Source organism: Megascapheus bottae, chromosome 19 (assembly GCF_031878675.1).
Source record: "Megascapheus bottae isolate mThoBot1 chromosome 19, mThoBot2.hap1, whole genome shotgun sequence".
Lineage (NCBI taxonomy): Eukaryota > Metazoa > Chordata > Mammalia > Rodentia > Geomyidae > Megascapheus > Megascapheus bottae.
Window position 1 is genome coordinate 17371728 of NC_143527.1, and position 20080 is coordinate 17391807.

Below are 20080 nucleotides of genomic sequence, written 5' to 3' on the forward strand. Positions count from 1 at the left end.
TTCTGAATCAAGTCTTGATTTCCACAAGCTGCAACCCTGGGCTTCAAACCTCCTATTTTTAGGCTTCCTACTGTTGTTATAATCACAGGCACACACTCCTTTATGTCCATCTTTGGATTAAAGAGGGATTGCTAACCTTTTCTTCCCCAGCTGGTCATGAATTGAAGTCTGCATATTCCCAGACTTCCAAGTTGCTAGAATTATAGGCTCGAGTCAACAGTACTCAGCCCTCAGTGCTTTTGTTTTTGTTGTTTTGAGACAATAATGCTCTAAAGGTGAGGCAGGCCTCAAACTTAAGATCCTGTTGCAGCCTCTTGAGTCCCAGAATTACAGGTATTCACTATCATAATCCTATTAACAGATCTTGAATTTTAATGAAAGGTTTTGGGCAAATCTTCCTTTCTTGTAAACTCTATTGAATAAAATACGAAGAAAGTCTATAATGTACAATTTGAGGTATTATCACATACTGAGGGATCCATTCTCCCTCTCCATGTAAACACAAATGTCCCTTGTACGTGTTCTTGCAGTCACTATACTTTACCCAAAGTAAAGCTATCCTGACTTGCAGCACGGTTGCCCACCTTTGCCTCTTTTAGGTGTTTACATAAGTGGAATAACTTACAATGTATTTTTGTGTTGGCATATAGTTGGGATCTTTGGGTGGTGGGTGTTAGTTGTATTTATTCTTGATGCCTGTTGTAGATGCAGGAGGCAGCTAGTGTGATAATTCTGGTGTCTGGATATGGAGAGTAGTGGGTATAATTCCAAGTTGGGCCTGTTCAAGACCAGTTTATAGAAGGATACCACGACCTATTGAAGGTCATTTATTGGCCAACTCCAGGACTTAATCTTACCTACACCAACTGCAGGTCCCCCTTTGCTTATTTCTAGGATAAACTGTGTTATAGTAGGGACAGGCAGGGATGGATGCTTGGTTTGCCCTGGCAAGTTCTGAACGACTTGAGATGGCTGATGGATGGGCACCCTGACCTCTATGTAGAGTTGGCACCTTCTGATGCCTTTGGGATGGGATGAAGGATTGGCCATGTGGATGTCTTAGAGTTTGGGTATGTCCTGGGTTCAATCACTAGAACACTTGCCTTTATATCCTTAATGTAGAGGTGTTAACTGTGCAGGTATATGGAGGTGACACTTTTGCTTGGGATGAATGCACTTTTTCCTTTCCTTTTAATTCTTTTTTTTTCTCCCACACTATTGATATAAGTTGGATTTGCCTTAAGTCTAGTGCCTGTAACTCTTGGGGTGTTTGGGGTCAGAGGGAATATTGCAGGGTTGTCCATTGCAGTCTGACTACTTAAGTGCTTAGCTCATAATTAAGCTCATTTGCCATTCTGTTCCCACAGGCTGGGGAAAGATTTTTTACTTTCTCCCAAGTATTTTCTGTTACTAATGAATGGGTTCTGCATCTGGCTAAAGATCACTCTTTGCTGCATCTTTGGCAATTATAAAGAAAGAAAGGAAACATTATGCCAACCCTTCTTATTGCCCTCCCAGCTGTGGCTTTATTTGAGACAGGTTCTCAAAGAATGAGCTGCTCCAGATGTGGTCATGGGTATCCTCCAGGCCTTTTGAGATCAGATTGCAATTTGTAGTCAAACTTGCTACATCAAAGTCCACCTCTCTGATGTTTTCACCACAGGCCAAGCCCTGGCCTGTGATGTGCATTTACCAGTAGAACTTTGTGGTTTTGAAAAGAGCACGGGTGGCAGGAAAGAGTGCCAAGAGCTGGAAGTCTCTGGCCCATGGTTCTGCCTTCAGGCTCCTTAGGGAAGCTTGTCTCTTCTAAATCCAGATTCAGAGTCACATCTTACTTGTAAGGGACTTGGCTTTTCTGACCTGTGTCCCTCTCTTTGCTTTTACCACCTACATTCTTAAGTCTGAAATCCAGGAATCTTTGATCTGTATTGAGGAACTCAGAATAATGTGAGGGGATGAGATCAGATGTCTCTCCTGTGAAGGGAGAGCTAGCCTTTCTCTGCCATCGCTGAATAGCCTTGTGCAGAGGAAGTCAAGCCAATGTGCTATAGGCTACAGAATTTGTGGACACAAGGATATGAGTGCTTTACTGGAAGGCTTAGGGGGGCTAAGTGACAGTGGCGGCTGATGCGCAGTCGTGTGCACATCGGTCTCTAACTTGTTGCCAAGAAGGGAAGGGAAGTGATAGACTAATTTATAATGTGGAATTGGGAATACCTCTCGTGCGTATGGACTTCTCCTGTGATTCCTTCACCATCCAGTAGATGTTTCAAACTTGGATTACTGTGTGTACTAGGGCACAAAAGAAATTCTTTCATTCTCTGTTCTCTTTTTTCTCTCTGAATTCTTCCCAGATCCTTAGGATCTAGAGAGATCTCTCCTTTGCATCCTAATGCAAGAATAAGGAAAGTGCTACCATTTCCTCCAGAAGTGAAGTGTGTATGATAGGCTCGTCTAGCTTCTATGAGCTCCTCCTTACAAATACCTGAGTGCTTGCCATACACCAGGCACTGTTCTTGGCATTGGAGATGGAGCAGTAAACATGGCTCTTTCCTACTTGAGCTTTACATTTGGGGCAGGAAATGAACCTGTTGAATCTAGACAAATGCAATGAAGAAAGTATGGCAGGGAAGCCTGATGATGGTGGCTTATGCTTGTAATCCTAGCTATTCAGGTGGCTGGTGTCTGGAAGATCAAAATTTCTGCCCATGCCTGGACAGACAACTAGCAAAAACCCAGGCCGGAAGCATGAATCAAGTGGCAGGGTACCAATTGAGCAAGCAAGTATAAGGCTCTAAGTTCAAACCACAGTACTGAAATAAGAAAGAAAAGGGAGAGACACAGACTGACTGACTGACAGATTAAGAAAGTAATTAAGAGACCTATTTTCATGTTTGCTAGTCCTGGGGTTTGAAGTCAGGACCTGGATGCTATTCTGAATATTTTTTGCTCATGGCTAGCACTTTGCCACTTGAGGCACAGATCTACTTCTGTCTTTTTGGAGGTTAATTAAAGATAAGAGTCCCACAGAGTTCCTGCCCAAGCTGGGCTTTAAATCATGATCCTCTGATCTCAGCCTCCTGAGCAGCTAAGATTACAGGCCTGTAATCTGGAGCATGCCAGGCAATACAGGCATACAAGCATGCCACTGGAGCCTGGCAAGAGGCTTATCTTCACACTTAGTTGGTTAGGAATGCCTCCTTAGGAAGATATCTGAGCTGAGATTTCCATGCTGAGGGAGAACTCATAAACACCTGGCAGAGGATGAAGTTGAGTCATGAAATCAAAGGCTTCAAGGCAGGGGAAGAAAAGGGGATTGGTATCACTATTGGGAGCCCAGTGGATGAAGAGAGGAGAGTGGAGAGAACACACAGGACTTCGGAGCATACACTGGAGTTTAGATTTTATTACTGCAGTGGAAGATGGTAAACTAGAAAGTGACATGAGCACGTGGGTCCTTTAAAGAAGTTACTGGCTGCTGTTCAGAACTCGTCTGCAGTGAGCGTAGTAAGCAGAGGCCAAGTACAATGTTCAGCCTAGAAGGGACAGGTGATTGGAGAAGTGACAGACCCAAGAAGTCCTTTGGAGATAGAACTGAGAGTATGAGGGGAAAATTAGAAGCCAGAATAGTTTCTCAGCTTCTTTCTTGAGCAACCAACTTGATTAGGAAAGAAGGAAGTAGGAAGACTAGGAAAGAGACAGGTGAGAAACAGGCAAGGACTCTGGAGTTGAGTTTGGACATTTGAACTTTTTCCTGTAAAAAAAAAACAACAACAGATCCTGATGAACTAGATTAATGTGAGTCTTAGAGGACAGGTCGGGCAGAGTGTTATAAATGAAAGTTAATGGCCGGGAGTTTGGCCTAGTGGTTAATGTGCTTGCCTAGCATGCACGAAGACCCGGGTTCGATTCCTCGGTACCACATACATAGAAAAAAGCCGGAAGTGGTGCTGAGGCTCAAGTGGTAGAGCTCTAGCCTTGAGAGAGTCCAAGGACAGTGCTCAGGCCCTGAGCTCAAGCCCAGGACTGGCAAAAAAAAAAAAAAAAGAAAGTTAATGGCTACATGGCTGGACGAGATGTTAAGACCACACAGTACAGGCAGCAAAGGGGAGGATTAAATGGGAAAGAGGAGCCTGTGAACTGAACGGCGTCCAGTGTGAATGGAGGAGACTGGGAGTGTGGTTGAGAGAGCTGGGTTGTTATGGAAACCTGGTTTTGATGGAGATCCCATGGTGATCCCAAAGTTGCTTTCATGCAGTTTTGTTTGCCAAGTTTCCAGAGACTCTCTTCCTATCTTGCCAGTTCCATATGCATACAGAGTTTTGGTGAGTGATTGAGTTGATATAAACTGTGCACTAGTCTGTTCTTGATTGTTAATGGTTTCAGTTTTGCCATCTGGGTACCCCTTCCATGGTTCCAAGCTTCAGTTGTAGGTGCCAAGAATAGCAATGGTGACACTTCGTTTTGTGATGATGTTTGATCTTATTTTGTTGGCTATGGGGCTTGAACTCAGGGCCTGGGTTTTGTCCTTGAGCTTTTTTGCTCAAGGTTAGCACTCTATCACTTTGAGCCATATCTCCGTTTCTGGTTTTTAGGTAGTTCATTGGAGATAACAGTTTCATGGACATTACTGCCCAGGCTGGCGTCAAACTCCTATCCTCAGATCTCAGCCTACTGAGTAGAAGTTAGGATTACAGGCATGAGCCACCAGATCCTGGCAGACTGATGTGCAGTCCTTTTAGAAATACTTTCTTTTATAGTACTCCATCAATGGTCCATAAACCATTTCTGGCTGCTTCTTACCAAAGAGTTTTGTGAGAACTTTTCAGTCATGCTTGGATGAGTCTTTAACCTGCCTTTTGTTCGTCATACCTCTCCACAAAGCCTGGCTTCACAAACTGTTGGGAGCACTCTTGCATGCTGCTGCCTGGAATATCAGACTTGTTTATTCCTGCTTCTGGTCATACCAGTCAAGTTCTCTTTTGGGACTTCCTCTTGGCCTCATCCAGAAAGTGGGAGCCAGCCCATCCAGAAAGTGGGAGCCAGCCCATTGTTCAGCATCTCCCAGGGCTCGTTACCCACAGTTCACTCCCCAAGGGCAAAAAGATATCCTAGACCTCTAGGGGCATCATGATAGGCCCATATAAAGTGTTTAGTGTCCAAAGGGAGTTTTTTTTTCTTTTGATGCCCTTATGAATTACACAGCTCCCATGAATAAGGAAGTGGGAAGGAATGGGCAGGCAGTTTATGCCAGGAGCACAGCAGTTAGAGGTGGATATTCGTTCACATTACCCATTTCTGTTCCCAGCTTCCTCAACACTCCCTGTGCATGGCATCCTTCTTTCATTGTGGGTCTCTGTTCCATCAGGGGATCTTGTCTCTCCCTGCAGGCGCTTGACAGGCTATGGTTTGGATCCTTGAAGCTTCTGAGAGTCTCAGCTTGATTCCATCCTTCTAGGTCAAAGGGAAATGTTAAATTTTATTGATTGATTGATAAATGGTTCCTGATTATGGAGGTGGTAAGTACATTATTTGCAGCCATTTTCCCCTTTGATATTGTCCTTCTTAGCATTAGTTCTCACAGAACTGACAGTGTTTTTCTGGGGCCCTGGGAGAACTTTTGAGGGGAATCCTAATGGAGTCACCAGGCCCCATAGAGTCACCACAGGAGACTTGTATGGCATCCTGTTCCTATCTGCTTTCCTTTATCCCAAGCCTTGTAGATTGCTTGCCGCTGGTGGGTGGACTGTGTGACACAGAATATTCTAGAAATCAGCTATTGAATTGTCCCTTGTTAGCAGAAACCAGGCAGGAATGTCTTTTGGACTCTCTCCTGTAACTATTAGACTAGTGCTAAAAATTATGCTTTTGGTAGTATCCCTTTAGCTTTATAGAAACATCAAAGCATTTATCTAATACACTCATTGCCACAAAGCTTTGACTGTGCAGGGTCTAGAAGTTTCCCAGAACCAGGAGTTCAAACAGATAAGAACTGAAAGAAGCCTTGGCTGTGCAAACAGCAGAGAGAAATGCAGCCTCATCAGACTCCATACTGAGACTTGGTGACAAAGCTGCTGGTCCTCATGGCCAGATGTTCTGGAGCTGGTGACAGCCCTACTCTGATGGGTCATTTAGATAGTACTATATTTAGCATTTCTGGTGGGAATGAGGCTGAAGTTTCTTGCTATGGGAAGCAAGAATCATCAGTGCTAGAAAGTGTTTGTATTCATCCATTCAGCCAGCAGTGAAGCACTTTTCCTCTGTGCATGGGATGCAAAGATGAATTGTACATTATTATCCTGGAGGATGGAGGATTGAGAACCATCTATGCAAATGAGTGTAGTGAACATTAAGGCTGTTGTAGAGAAATCAAATGACACTCGAAGCCCCACTTCAGTGGGACCTCAGAGGACCATCCCCACAATGGGGAAAGATGAGAAAGAGAAAGAGACATTTGAGGCAGAGAGAAGAGAAATGGAAGCCAAAGGTATGCAGACATGTTCTCAAAAATAGTTGAAAATAGAGTGGTGTGGCTAGAGAGGAGGAATAGTGGGCACAGTAGTGGTATATGGCCAGAAAAGTCATTTGCTATAGATTGGAAATAGTCTTACCTTGAATTTTGTCCTATAAATTAACTGGACATGTGTGAAACAAAAGGATCACACTGAAGGATGAAGTATTTTGCGGGTTTAAATTTTTTCCCAATTTAAGAGGTGGTATCGATGATTTTTTCTGGATTTAATTACTTATTTCATATTTTTTCATATATTTTATTGTAATTAATAGAAGGGTTACATTATATTCGCCAGATAGAAAGTGCATTAATTCACATACATTGATACCCTTTCTCATGTCTTGGTCCCCATTTCACTCCCCCCGACCCCCATCCCTCACCTTGTTTTCCCCCCTTCCCTATCCAATTTCAAATAACCAAATACAAATATATCCCATATATAAGATAATAAAACTGATAGACTGTAACAATATGAGCTAATCAAGGGACAGCAAAAGAGATGAGAGATAATATAGTACATTAAGGAAAACAATCACTCATTATATGGCTTTTGTTTCTATATCCTAGAGGTCCTTTCATTTAGCGTCATACTATATAGCCTTATGTATCTAGGTTTTGCTCTATTGCATATCTCTGCTATGAGAGCCCAAGGTTTCTACTGAATATGACAAATGAGGGAAACCATTGAGCCTATGTTCCTTTGAGTCTGGCTTACTTCACTTAATATGATCTTTTCTAAGTCTTTCCATTTCCTAACAAATGGGGTGATGTCATTCTTTCTGACAGTAGCATAGAATTCTATTGTGTACAAATACCACATCTTGTTGATCCACTCATCAACTGAGGGACATCTGGGTTGGTTCCATATCTTTGCTATGGTAAATAATGCTGCAATGAACATCATTGTGCTAGTGGATTTAGTATGTCCTTGTTTCTGGACAATTGGGTAGGTGCCAATGGGGTAGTGGAATTGCTGGGTCATAGGGGAGCTCTATGTTTAGTCTTTTGAGAAACTGCCATGCTGCTTTCCATAGTGATTGAATGAGTTTGTGCTCCCACCATCAGTGTAGTAGTGATCCCTCCTGGCCACATCCCCTCCAGCATCTGTTGTTGTTAGTTTTCTTGATCCTGGCCATTCTAACTGGAGTGAGGTGGAATCTTAGAGTTGTTTTGATTTGCATTTCTTTTGAGACCAGAGATGTTGAGCATTTCTTCATGTGTCTATAGGCCATTTTTGTTTCTTTTTCAGAGAAGACTCTCTTTAAGTCTTTGGCCCATCTTTTAATGGGATCGTTGTTTCTTTGGAGATTAGTTTTGGAGTGATTCAATTTTTTGAGCTGTTGATATATTTTAGATATGAGGCCTTTGTCCATTGTATGGTTGGTGAAGATCTTCTCCCATTCTGTAGGCTTCCTAATTAATTTACTAGCTATGTCCTTTGCCATACAAAAGCTCTGCAGTTTAATGCAGTCCCACTGATTTGTTGTGATTCTTGGTCCTTATTAAGAAAGTTTCAACCTGTGCCAAGGAGGCCTAGTGTATCTCCTATTCCTTCTTGTAAAGTTTTCAGTGAGTCGGCTTTTACCTCGAGGTATTTGACCCATTTGGAGTTAATTCTAGTGCAGGGTGACAAAGAAGGATCTAACTTTAGTTTTCTGCGGGTGCTTAACCAGTTCTGACAGCACCACTTGTTGAAGAGGCTATCTTTCTTCCATTCTATTTTTTTGGCTCCCTTGTCAAAGATCAGGTGGCCATAGGTCTGTGGTTTAATATCTGGGTCCTCAGTTCTATTCCATTGGTCTTCAGGCCTGTTCTTGTGCCCATACCAAGCTGTTTTGGTCACTATAGCTCTGAAGTTTGGTATTGAAATTCCTCCTGTGCTTTTCTTTCTGCTAAGAAGTGTTTTTGCTACACGGGGTCTTTTATTATTCCATATGAAATTTTGGATTGCCTCTTCTATTTCTTTAAAGAATGACATTGGGATATTGATGGGTATTGGGTTGAATTTGTAGATAGCCCTTGGCAAGATTGTCATTTTCACAATGTTGATTCTTCCAACCCAGGAGCATGGGAGGTTTTTCCATTTCCTCAGTTCTGCTTTAATTTCCTTTTTCAGGGTTTTAAAGATTTCATCAAAAAGGTCCTTTACATTCTTAAGATAATTCCTAGGTACTTTATTTTCTTTGAGGCTATTGCAAAAGGAGTTGCTTTCCTGATTGTTGCCTTATTCCTCTCACTGTTGGCATAAAGGAAGGCAGTTGATTTTTGAGGGTTAATTTTTTACTTATTTCATATTTTTAAGTAGTTTTACAAAGGGGTTATCATACATCACATCATTTTATAAGTACAGTGTCTCTCATCCATATCACCCTTTTGATTATTTTCTCCCCTCCTCACCAGTCCTATCCTTCCTGTCAACTTAGTTTCATAGGAGATGCAGTGAATGTTATAACTATATTCTCCCTAACTTCCTCTCTTCATGTGTTCTTCCCCCTGACTCACTCCCCCACAGAACTGAGTTTCTTAAACTGGATACTGTAACATTGGGGGCTGGATAACTTGGGGGGAGGGACTTGGTTATGTAGAATAGGATGTGTGGTAGCACCTCTTAACTCTGCCTATTTCAAGGCAATAGCACTCTACCCTGTCACTTGGTTCTTAAATGTAGGGAATGGGATGTTGGGAATGGTAGGGAAAGTTTGCTGGTGTTTTGGTGGTTGACAGCATCGATGTTTTAAAGCCTTACATTAGCAGTTAAACTCTTAAAGTATGGAGGTTCTATGTTTGATACAAGCAGATGGTGGAGCTCACAAAATGATCAATAAATGGCCTGCTGAAAGCATCCAGTAGTGACTTTTCTACACCAGTGGTGACTTTTTAACCCGGAACTTTTTCCTTCTACTTTCTGGAATCTAGAGCACAGCGTGCTCTTAGCCTAGACATCGGTTCAGGTTTGGCAGCTTCCTCATCTATAAGTAGATGACAAGATTAACAGCTTGATAAAATGGTGAGTTTCCCAGTACAGCAGGCGCTTCCTGTCCTTTTCCATTGTCACTTGAGGACAAACTCTCACTCTGGAAACTACATCTGCAGAACAATAAATTTTACCTCCAGCTCAATAGATGTGATTCTTACTAGTTGAAATTTAGATTTAGAATATGTATTAAGATGGGATTGTGACTGGTGGTAGAATCAGTTCACAGTGAGCTGGCTCTTTTCTCAGAAGGCTAAGGTTGAGACAGTGATACTATAAATACGAAGACAGCAAATGTTAAAAAAAAAAAAGATTGTGATAGACAGTTCCAAATATATGTAGGTAGATTTGCCTTTTTGGTGTAATTGACTTGTTCCACTGCAATGATAGGAAGTACTAGCTTTTTATCATGACTTTGCTATTTAACTATATAGTCACACATTACAGAATGAAACTTTCTTCTCACCTCCTCTTCTGTCCTTCACCCTAACAGGTGCCAAGAGGCCTTTTGTTGTTCCCATCTATGAGACGGTTAAGGGTTTCCTCTGGCTTTCTGGTTTGCGGGGTTTGCTTCTCTGTAAGGAAGGACGTGGAGCACAGTGCAGGGGGAGCTGGATTGCGTTGGGTGGCAGGCACCGTTTGATTACATTTCTGCTTGGTGCAGTAGGTGGTGCAGAGTTGGCATAGGATTCCTCTGACACTAAATTTTAGGGAGCTGCCCCTGAAGAGCATTTGAGGACTGGGAAGGTATAAATAATTCAAACAGCTTTTGTAAGGGCTGAATAAACAGGGAGACTAGAAAGCTTGGCTTATTGCTAGAGGGAGGGGGAGGAGGAGGAAGTAACTGAGTAAATAAAGCAGTGGACCTGAAGGTACCCAAGGTACCTTGTGTGGCCGTTGTTGACCGTAAGACACTGCTGAGACGCTCATGGAGGCTTCTCCTGGTAGAATCAGTCCCCTCACCTGAGTTCCTGCACAGGAACCATCACTACACAGCACTTGCACATACATGTGCAAAGTGTTTTATCTATATTGCTTAATCCCAGCCAACTCCCATACAGCAGACTCCTTCCATTTTCCAGATGAGGGAGATGAGCCTCAGAAGTTCGGACCTCATCAGCAGATGGGATTTGGGAGGGGCGAACTTCATGTTAATTTTTAACCTCCTTGTCTGTTGTCTCCCACGGTGGGAGTCCAGTGAGTGGGAAAGGAAGATAATTAGCAGCCCACCCCTGGGCATTTCTTGACTCTGGCCTCCAAAGCTGAGGGGAATAACCATCACTGGCTTTCGGATGCGGTTGGTGTCTGGGCCCATCAAGTCAGTCTTCAGACACCAGTAAACATAGGAATGATGGGGAAAAGTTCTGCTCCGCTGAAGTAAAAGGCCTAATTTTTTCCTGCAAATTTAGCAGAATTTGGAAGACAGTGGAATGTGTCCCACTTTGCATAGGCAAAGCCAGGCAGCGTGCTCGCATTGTGTCAAAAACATGCTACCTGCCAGGTTCTCGGCATCTGGGCAAGCTGCCGTTGTGGTAGCACTGAAATTAAACCATGGGCTGGCTCCATCCCTCCCTCCCTATTCTATGAAATTACTGCTTTTGTAGGTAAAGCTTTAGACTGTGTGTACTTACACCAAAGGGAAGCCATGGCTTAGGGCATTCTTAGTGTTTACATAACCTCCTTGAAGAAGCAAACATGAATATCTCCAGTGTGACCTCTCACATTGGCTTAGAGGATTTTCCAGCCTCTCACCATTGATTTTCAAGCACTCCCTTCAGTCACTTTGTACCTGGACCTGAGGCTCCATCTGAGATTGGGAAAGTGGCTTCTTTGGCTGGGTCTGATACCCAGGGTCTTCCCTGGCTCCTTTTCCTCTAGAAACTCACTGTCCAGTTACCCTTTTCATTGCTGTTGGCTTTTGTCTCTTCATGACACTCCAAATAGCTAATTTCAGACTAGTCCTGGCTGAAAAAAGTCCATGACTTCTGTGTCCCTTGAAAGGTGGATGGCAATTAAATCAAACCTGTATCTTCCCCTGTGATATCAAGCAAGAATTCCTGTCTTGAGGCAGTGTTTGCTGATTGCTTTTACTGTTCCCTTCAAAGGATCTCTCCTCGCCTGCACCTCACTAGAGCCCCATTAACAGTTATATAGCATAGATTGGAGTACCTACTAGCCTGTGGGCACTTCCAGTTTCAGCGCTAAGAATACAGCAGTGAACAAAGCAGTGTCACCTAGTGTTTCTGTTCTCGGTCCCTGAAACACAGGCAAGAATGGACAAGTAAATGACCTAGGCAGCCACCAAGTTGGGTCTTGGAATCCCTTTGTGTCCCTTCACAGGAAACTCAGTCCAGACTGCCTTGCTTTAAGCCAAGACTTCATTGCAACTAAAACTTGAATCTGCATGGAAACTGCTTGTTGCTTACCTTAGCCTGTCATTGTGAATGGGCATTTGCATGGGGTTTTTTTCATGTGTAAGTACACTCGGGCTCAGCACTGCTCTAAGAAAATCATATTTCAACAGGTGGGTTAACATGACAGGGGTTAAGAGAGCCAGTCTAAGATCGTTGTTCTCCTTCTGTCCCTTCTACTAAGTTCTTGACATTGTCAAGCACTTGGTTTCTTTTGTGTAAAGGAGGAGTGATAACCCTGCTCACCGTAACTGAGTTAAATAAGTATTGAACATTACTTATGTTTGTATATAAGGCTAGAAAGGATGCTATTAATAATTCCAGGGAGTAAATGTTTCAAATATCCCCGTTCTTGTCCCTTAAGTTTCACCTTTGCACTAAGGCTCACACTGAAAAACTGGTTTTATTATGGCATTCACCATGTGGAAAAGGAAAGTGCTTTTTTTTCAAGTTATTATAATCAGTATAGTGCTGTTTCTCTTCCTAGATACTTAATCTTGGTCAAGTGTGGGATTTGGACACTTCAGTTTTTGAAGTTAATTTTAGTTTTTGCAGCTAATTTGTTACATGCCAGCCAGCCTTGAGAATCTGCTTTTGGGGTGAGGGAGACTGGCTCCAACTCTTGAAGGCAAAGTTCGGCCTACATATTAGAATCAACAGGACATTAAAAGTATTATAGTTGCTGGGTGCATGCCTATAATCCTAGCTCTTAGGAGGCTGAGAGCTGAGGACTGGTTGAAAGCCAGCCTGGGCAGGAAAGCCCATGAGACTCTTATGTCCAATTAACCACCAGAGAACTAGAAGTGGTACCGTGGATCAAAGTGATATAACACTGGCATTGAGCAGAAAATCGCAGGGCCATTGCCCAGGTGCTAAGTTCTCACAACCAACCAGAAAAAAATGTATTACAGTACTTATTTTCCCTTCCCCTTAATTCTGCCCAAACTCTTACCAGGTTCATACTTTCTAGATGCTCATGTGCTGTGCATCTTGGCTCTATTTTAATTATTAGGATCCTTCATGAAGTAGATATAACTATCATCCCTTTGTTCAACTGAGGAAATTGAGGCTCAGACCCATGCCTCAAATTGATAATAAATTCTCACCAAAGCTGACTGGACCTCATTAACTTAATCAACTCTGAACTACAGTACATGGGGATTTATAGAAATATGTCTCTTCTCAACAATGTACTTGCATTTTTCCTGGGGCCTCTTGCAGAGAATACTTCAGTGCAGGAGGGAGGATCCACAGGCAGGTGCACACCAGGGTCCACGATGCCCTTCTAGGCAGCTGGGCAGCCCTGCCACATGCACTGCCAGTTCTCTACCTGCTGGCGCATGGAGTTTAAAAACACTAGGCTTCAAAAACAAAACAAAATCAAAACATGCGCTTCAAAAACACTGCCTGGTCCTTGCCCCTAGAGATGAATGTAAGTAGTCAGGTGTTACCTGGCATGGGAATGAATAATAACTCCCCAGGTGATTCTAGGGAGCAGACAAGGTAGAGCACTGTTGTAGTAGGCAGCCACTCTTTGTAGCTGAATGTGGGGCTACCGGGGAAGACAGAGGAAGGAGGGGGACTGGACGGGGACTTGAGAACAGCTCAGTGTGAATGCATGTGTTTGGTGGGCATCTGCTTTCATTACTAAATATATGGGGCTCTTCTTGGATAATTAGGTCAGACTGGATTTTTATTTTTTTCATGATAGGGCTAAGCATTGTTTAAACAGGGTAGGGACCAATTGTGTAGCATTATACCCGGATTCCATGAGTGAGTTTGGCCTTTTAGTTGTCCCCTAATAGAAAAGATGGAAGGAGTCAGATTTGCCAAAGAATTCCCTTCAGGTAAGAAAAAATTGGGAAGCAACTCAATCTCTCTGGAGAGTTTCCATTTGGCTTGTAAAATGATAGCCCTGTGTTACCACAGGTTGGTAATGGAATCTCCCCCACACCATCCCCAAGTCTTTGCAAGCTACAGCAGCTCTGTCTCTCCCTTCCTGGTTGTGTATTTGTTCGCTTGGCTATTTCTCTTGCATGGATCCTACTGAACCATGAAAAAAGAGCCATGCATCCTCCTTGAGGTGGTGGTAAGGAGAGGGTGATGGTTTGCAAAGCCAGCGTGCAAAATTTGGCCATGGTTAAAATAACACTGTAACCTTGAACATAGTATAAAACTATGTCCGTGATAAGCATGACTGTAACAAGCATGATGTTGAGTCAATGGCCCTGTGAGTAATTTCTAGTACCTCCGAACTGAGACTTCATGACCAGGATTCAGGAAGCACAGGGAGGCCAGCCTGTAGATGTGAGGCATTCAGTACAGAGGGCTCAGCACAGAGGGCTGCAATAAGCTCAGTGCCTGTCCACATGCGTCATCATTGCAGAGTCGGAAGAAATGAGTGACAGTGTCTACATAGACACATATATGCTAGGGGTAGAATACTTCCTTGATTTGAGCCTAAAGCCTGCACGAGTAGATTGATATTCACAACGTCTGTCTAAAAGTTATGCGAGAGTTTGGCTACCCAACTTTTCTCTTTCTATTTGCATTGACTTGACACATTGAAAGCCACTGTTGCTCTTAGGAATTGGTACACTACCCACTTACCTTACACTTCATAGGAGTTATATGCCAGTCAATCATGAGGTATAAACCAGGTGCCCTATGAGTTCTGTTCATTAATCCTGTCCCCAGCGAGCACCTGTTCTGCCATGGATGCATAAATTCCATGGATCATAAATTCCCCAGAGATGCTGGGTAGTGGAGCCACACAACCCCAGAGGAATGAGATGAAACTGACAAAGAATGACTGCAAAAGGAAGGCAATCTTGGAGGGATTTGCTGGGGCAGCCTTCCTGGGAAGGGCTGATTCTATGTGCGGGAGAATGTGCAATGAGGAGTTGGTATTGGAACTGGAGCTCTACCCAGATTAGGCAGGTGAAGAGTGGACACTCAGGCTTGAGCAGACAGCAAGTACAAGGGCAGAGGTCAGCACACTTTCCTGTAAAGGACCAGGTAGTAAGTGTATCAGTTCACAGAAATGTTACAACTCATCTCTATCACTGAAGTATGAAAACAGCCATGCATGGACATGGCTGTTTTCAAAAAAAACAAAAACAAAAACTTGTAGACACCAAAATTTAGCTTTTTTTGTAATTCTTTCATGATATATGAAAGATTGTCTTTTTTCAACTTTTGAAAGGTTTGTGCTGGTATTGGCATTTGAACTTTGAGGCTTTGTGTTCTCATTTGGCTCTTTCACATGCTGGTGTTCTGCCACTTGAACCACAGCTCTGCTTTCAAGAGTCTCATAATTTGGTGTCTGAGCTGGCTACAAACTGCAGTCTCAGATTTCAGCCTCCTGTGTGAGTAGGATTACAGGCAGAAGCCTCTAGTACCTAGCCCATCTCTAGGAGAATTTTAATTTCACTGATCTATGATGATGTCTTACAAATTCACAAGATCGGTCCTGTGAGTTATTTATCTATTGTAGTATTGAATGACATTATATCTTAAGGGAAAAAATGAACACATTGCTTTAAAACTTCTCTAAATTAGACCCTTCCTAGACAGTGATACATAATTCGAAAGCTGGCTGCTTAATTTTTTCCTTTTAAAAATATCTTGAAGTAGTCTATAAAGAAGTTGTCATGTAACAAAAGTTTGTGAAGGATATATCTTGATCACTGTACCTATTTCAACATTCTCACTCATCCCTCCCCACGCTCTTCCTGATTTTGTAGGCTATCCCTTGGGTACCTGACTGCCTTCTCTCTCTCTTCTCCTCTGCATTCGTATTGACATATGGAAGCTAAACGTAGCTTAGAAAATTGTAAGAGAAAACATGTATCCTTTGTCTCACTGGGCATGACTTCATTTAACATCATTGTTTTCAAGTTTTTCCTCTTCTTTACCACTGGGTATTTAAGTTTCTTCTCTTCTCATTTTTCAGTACACAAGGGTCTGGATCCCTGATCCAGATGAAGTATGGCGCTCAGCTGAATTAACCAAAAACTATAAGGAAGGAGAGAAGTGCCTCCAGCTCAAACTGGAAGATGAGACCGTAAGTGCTGGCTGGGGCAGGGAGTTGAGACATGACCCGACTGGGAAGTAGTGTTTTATGTGGACTGATGTTTTTCTCGGCCATTGAAGCTGTCAATAATGTATGTGAAAGTACTAAACCATGAGACCACTCTGTGGATATCACAAGAGAAGTAAGTGCCCACTGAGTGACACTGGAGGCTGAGGCAAGAATCTTCTGTATCAGTGGGACGAGTGGGAGGTGATTGACCACAACCAACAGTTCCTGGGTGCAGGGGCTGTTGAGCAGGGACCTGTCTGTGTTGCTTACATGTTTTGTGTGTTTTAATACTGGATGAGCTCACTGAGTAATGGTTAAAGAACTGGGGCCCTGCCTTTTCAGGGCGCTCGTGCAGGAGAGGGCAATGAATCTGAAATAGAGGTAAGACCGCGTGTTGTGACCAGTTGCATGTAGGCAGGGGAACAGGTGGCTGGGAATGGAGTGTGGTTGGGATATCAGAGGAATTTGATGCTGGAGCAAAGCTGTACAGATACCAGACTTCTCGAGAAGAGAATCTGTCACTGAAGGTTCAGGCTGCCATGAGCGGAGATTGTCCCACACTGGAAGAGCTGTGGACACCTAGGTGGCTCTTTGGGACAAGAAAAGGAGGCTGGTGTACCTGGGATTCCATGGAGAAAGGGACAATCAGATGGCTTCAGGCTGAGAGTGCAGGAGTAGAGTTCGTGCAGGGTGTACAGTGGGACAAGGTGTGACAAGTCATTGAAAACAGGGAAGGTTTGTGTTGGTATGAGGATTGCCTCCCTCTGAATTCCAGTCACTAAAAGTCTGTACCATGTCCTTTAGCCTTAGAGAGTTGAATTTCTTAGGATTTTTAAAAATTCTTTTAAGCATTTTTGGTCTTGTTACTCTTTTCTAGATGGCTGGTGATCTAACCTGTTTGTTGACTCATTACCTTCTTTTGTATCAGTGTTGAGTTATTTGGAAGAGCTGGGCCAGGATATTGAGTTGGCTAGAAGGTGGACCCCTTTCACGGCTCCCTAGCTGGCAGACAGGCTTTTTTAGTTCCTTCTTGGTTTTGAGGTGAGAAGTGCAACTGTCACCAGATGAAATCTTGTTGACCATGTTGAATAACTTCCCATCCCACAGCAGAAACAAAATGAAATTATTCCACCCACTTGAATGGTGTGTCTTCTCCTGGAACAGATTTCATTTCAGTTGATCTTTTCAAGGGGGTGGGTGTTGTTAACAGCGTGTGGAGGCAGTGAGCAATGATCTTCCATGTTGCTAAAACAGAGCAGATGCTTGCCTCCCCTGCTGCATGGGGGTTCGGCCCTGCATGACTAATCCTGACAGCTGTCCGGATTCCGTCTCCTACCTCCCCAGCTAGGAAAACACACAACACGGAATCAGAAACATTCCTGGGCTTGGAGATCAGCAATGAGAGCACTGAGCGCCTGAGTCTTTCCAGGTCACTCATGTGCTATGTCTTGCCTGTATCTGGCTCTGAGCATCTCTGGAAGCATGGCTAATGTTGAATGCTTGAAGACCATCTTCTCTGAGGCTGAAGCCATCCTTGATACATCGAGCTGGTGGCTCAGCCTCCCAGCCCCGCTCATCCCATTTGACAGGGCCCCAAAGTACAGTAGGGTTAGTTTTAGTACAGCAAGAAAGAGAAGTCACATTCTCTATTTTAAAAAAAAGCAGTATGCCAGTCCTGGGCTATCATATGTCAAGACCTTCTGCTTACTGCCTACTTGTCCCTTCAGCTAAGGATTCTTCATGCTCCTTAAGATGTTTTCTCCTTCCATAATGTAAGATGTTCTATTTCACAATCAGTGAGTACATGGTAACTTACTTTGGGGATAAATGAATGGTGTCTGCCATTTTTCTCTCTACAGAGAGCTGTATGTTATTTGCGTGCTCATCCTTAGCATGCTGGGGGTGCTAATGTTGGATAAGCATAGCACCCTCAGCTTTGCCTGGAGTAGAGCTGTGTACAGGTCATGTGGTCTCTCTTGGCCCCACCTCCCTGGCAAATTGCTCCACTCTGCCCTCCAGTGGCTGGCAGATTTCTGGTTTCCCTGGTTTTGCTTTTCTGCCTTCTGTTTACCTACAGTTGGTGCCTGCTGGCCACTGCACAACCAAGATGACCAGTGCTTCCTATTTATCCAACCTCACTTTATGCTCATGGGTAAGAGGGTAAAGGAACAGAAGAGTTTTGCAGAGTGTTAACATGGTTTAATTTCTCCAAGCTTACCCTGGTGTGTGTTGGGCTAGGTAGAGAAAATGTAAACCTGAATCTAAGTATAGTTTACCAAAAATATTTATGTAAACCATATACTTTCTGCATGTTTTTAAAAAATAAAACCTGTTTCCAGGTACATTCAATCTCCACCTAGCTGCTAGTGCAAAGATCTAGCATCTTACACTTCTGGACAAATGTGCAGGAGTAATATGGCCCATTAAATACTGCAGCATGCCCCTCATCTGTTACATTGAGCCTCTCTGGAGCCACAATTACCTATAAATGTTGGACACTAGTAGCAGTGTTCAATTCAAATCTATGTCGTCAACAACAACAACAGCAAATGTCAAGTCTCGTTCCCTCTGGATGCCTACACATAGAGAAATCTGTGGCTCAGAGTGCTGAGCTTGCAGCTCCTACCTCTTTTCTGCTGTACTGAGCATTTTTCACTCCTTATCAATTTTACTGTAACCAATGCCAGTAGCATAATTGTGGACGTGTTTTCACAAAATTGCATACGCGATTGCCTCTGTGTGCTTACGGAGGTCTGAAACGATCTTCATCTGAGAAAAGATGAGTGCCAGTGTGTCTGTGTCAGATGTGAAGACACTGAGCTTAGGTCATAATTTTCCAGCTTGACAAGCAAAGGGCTGGGTTTGGTGAGGGCTCCATTCCACAGTAGGCTGCTGGCTGAGAAAGGTGGAGAGACTTGGGGATGTCTCCAACTGATGGCAGCAGAATGTCTTTTGGAAGGGAGATCTGACAGAGTTCCAGCAATAGCACTAACTCAACACACTAACTCAAGGAAAGACTGCTAAAGTTTAATATTCAGTATACTACAAAGGTCTATATATTGGTGGTTTGGCCACTGCCTGTAGCATTATTGGGAAGTGACAGACCTTGAAGGTACAGCCACAATAGGAATATGTGGGAACAAGGATAATCTCAGAGCCAGGAGCCTCCTGGAAGCAGCCCTCCCCCACACTACTCTGCAACATCACAGGTAACCTGTCCGTGCTCTTTCCTGTAGGAGCTCTACGTGACGGGCACTGGGCAGAGCCCTTTGTAAGGACTGCCAAATAATGCTCTATAGAGGCCACTGTTAATGCCCATGTTGTCCACATGAAAACCTAAAGCTGAGTGAAATTGTGGTGATTTGCCCTGCATTACTCTTTGCCACTCAAAAACTGTAACCCCCATGAACTGTAACACACATAGACTTCGTATAAGTCTGTGACTGGGAGAGGTTGCATGAGTTGAAATAGAGCTTACAGTTCACATCTTGAAAAGAAAAAAAAAGGTAGAGCCTAGTGAAAATGAAGTTCTCACTTGTATAATTTTGGTCTGCTGAAAGTTGACTGTAAATAGAGCTTGTCACAGACAAGAAAAAAAATTCTAAATACATATCACCTGCTGCCTTCCAGAGACATGGGGCCAGTATGTACCCACAAACAGTAAACCCACTTGCCCATACACTTCTAGTTGAGAGTCTTATATGTCTTTAGACCTTTATCTCATGAACACTGAGTGTCACCGCCACCCCCCCCCCCCGCATTAAGGCAACATCTTACTGTGTAGCCTAAGCTGACCTCCAACTCCTGATTATCATGCTTCAGCCCACCCCTAGGGTTGAGATTATAGCCGTGTACCTCCACACACAACTTGTGCTAGATAGAGCCTTTTATTTTTAGTGGTCAGATTGAGTCATTTTCATATGGCCTCCATTTATTGCTTATTTGTGATTTCTGTTCTTTGACCAGCTTCCTGTGTGAGTGTCAGTTTTCTTAATTTTTAAAAACTTGATTTTAGCTGGGCGCTGGTGGCTTACGCCTGTAACCTTAGCTCCTCAGGAGGTTGAGATCTGAAGATCATGGTTCGATGCCACAAAAGT

The 20080-nt window shown here is 43.3% G+C and overlaps 1 protein-coding gene across 1 annotated transcript in view; it reads left to right on the forward strand.

Annotated features, from left to right (window-relative positions):
• Myo5b (myosin VB) overlaps positions 1-20080 on the forward strand; it is a 251035-nt gene that overhangs the window by 82813 nt on the left and 148142 nt on the right. The window contains exon 2 of the mRNA XM_090353117.1: positions 15855-15965. Coding sequence (XP_090209243.1) covers positions 15855-15965 — 111 coding nt within the window. The remainder of the gene's footprint in view (positions 1-15854; positions 15966-20080) is intronic.